Genomic DNA, 1991 nt, shown 5'->3' with positions numbered 1-1991 from the left:
GATTTAGCTGGACCTTTTGAACAGATGTAATGCTGAATCAAATGAATCTGTGGAAAAAATAGTCGTTAGCCTAGCCAAAATTTATTGCTAATAAGGTTTAGTAAGATAAGTTTCATTCTTAATGAAAATTAGCGCATGCCACGTCTAGTGGAATTTTTTACCTAGAAACTGAGAAAAATGCCACGTGTATTTTAGATGAACTTGTGATGTTTCGTGTGTACTTTTGCAGCTGTTCATGTATTTACTTTTTCCGTGTTATAAAATGAAATTTCTATCACGTGCTTGCTGTCAATGTCATATGGCTTAATTAAGATTTTTTATCACGAGAAATAGTAATTTGCAAACATCATTTTCCGATTCTATGACATTAATTTTTAACCAGTTTTCTCACTTAATAGCTATGCATCTCAGAAATTAGAACTGTCCATCTTTTGATATAGCAATCTGTCTAAGTTTCAGTGTGAAACACGATAATTTTTTCTCTACGCATCATATAGAGTGATGACACCTGGCTTGCACCTTATCATCGGAAATAAAATCAATGCTTGGTTATTATATACATAGAATATGACGACTTTCTGCTCAACTTTTTTGTTTTTAAATATTGTTACCAGAAATAAATTTATCTTGGAAGTGTGGGGCACCCTGCAAGAATTTTCCTATATTTTATTTTTCACAATGAGTGTTGTTGGTATCTTTTTAGATTGATAATCATTCCCTTGGCAGTTGGCAGCTGCTTTGATTTGTTTATGTGTTTCCTTTTCTTGTTTTTAGTTTTTTCTGGGATCTAATAGTTCGGAGAAAACTGACAGTACAGACTATTCTAAGATTGTTCTTTCTCTGTCTCTTGATTCGTGAATTCTTTCTCTGTCTCTCAATTCTTTCACGAATCGAGGATTAGTTGTTTGGATTTCGAATATGACTACACGTTATTGTTTTGCAGCATTGTTGAGATCATGGGAACCTTGGCACTAGATAATGAGAATGTACACTCTGAAGAGTACGTAACATTGGGGCTTAAAGAATCGGGGAATGGAAATTCCGGAAACCCCCGAGTTTTATCACTTTTGTCAACACTTCTTGAGAGGTCTGTTCAGAAAAATGAAAGGATACTAGAGGCCACAAAGACCAAAGATGCTATCACAATATTTCACGGTTCAAGAGCACCTTCTCTGGGCATCTGTCAATATATTGATCGTATTTTCAAGTACTCGCGCTGCAGCCCTTCATGCTTTGTTTTAGCATACATATATGTGGATAGATTCGTTCAGAAGACAAATTTTTACTTAACATCCCTAAACGTTCACCGAGTTATAATCACCAGTGTAATGGTGGCAGCGAAGTTTATTGATGATGCGTAAGTTTCCATGAAGCTACGCTAATCATATTTATAAATTTCCCTTTTTGCAAAAATCTAATATGACTTAAATACGTTTCAGATTCTTCAATAATGCATACTATGCTAGAGTGGGAGGCGTAAGCACGGCAGAGTTGAACAAGTTGGAGATGAAGCTTTTATTTGGTCTCGACTTCCAACTTCACGTGAATCTGCAGACATTCAGGAAGTATTGTTCGCTGTTGGAAAAGGAAGCAACGGACGTGCTTCAGATTGAACGCTCGTTCCAGGTGTGTGGAATAAAAAAGAGCTGGCAAAACAAAGACGATTCAACTTGTGCTCCTACAATTGCTAGATGAAATTCTACTTGGGTCTGGAGATATGAAGACAAAAAGTTGCAATAAAAGAAAATGGATTTTAAATTAGTTTGTCACACAGTTTAGTGGATATGATTGTTGTAAGATTGCAGCCTGCTGTATTTTTCTTCTTCATTTGAGTAGCATAGAGTTTGGTCTAGGAATCATTTCTCCTTGTTCTTTTGGATTCCTTCACTCTATTTTTTGTCGATTTTCCTTTTCGAGTTCTTCGGTTTCGTCGTGCTCTGCATGCCATTTTTCATGCATTCAGAAACTTGGGGTTCCATTGTTGATCGTGT

At 36.1% G+C, this 1991-nt stretch overlaps 1 protein-coding gene across 1 annotated transcript; it reads left to right on the top strand.

The window, feature by feature from the left end:
- Nucleotides 1-863: 863 nt before the first annotated feature.
- Nucleotides 864-1920, top strand: LOC111379376 (cyclin-P3-1-like). The gene is made up of 2 exons (XM_023002736.1): nucleotides 864-1357; nucleotides 1440-1920. Exons 1-2 carry the CDS (start codon nucleotides 957-959, stop codon nucleotides 1693-1695), a joined length of 657 nt encoding a protein of 218 aa, XP_022858504.1. The 5' UTR covers nucleotides 864-956; the 3' UTR covers nucleotides 1696-1920.
- The last annotated feature ends 71 nt before the right edge of the window (nucleotides 1921-1991 follow it).

Source organism: Olea europaea, unplaced genomic scaffold (assembly GCF_002742605.1).
Source record: "Olea europaea var. sylvestris unplaced genomic scaffold, O_europaea_v1 scaffold19792, whole genome shotgun sequence".
NCBI classification, from domain to species: domain Eukaryota; kingdom Viridiplantae; phylum Streptophyta; class Magnoliopsida; order Lamiales; family Oleaceae; genus Olea; species Olea europaea.
Note: the sequence above shows the minus strand (reverse complement) of the source record. Positions and strands in the feature narration are given on the sequence as shown.

Coding starts and splice junctions, on each gene's coding strand:
- LOC111379376 (XM_023002736.1), top strand. CDS start 957: ATGGGAACCTTGGCACTAGATAATGAGAATGTACACTCTGAAGAGTAC. Junction 1,358..1,439: donor GCGAAGTTTATTGATGATGC/GTAAGTTTCCAT, acceptor AATACGTTTCAG/ATTCTTCAATAATGCATACT.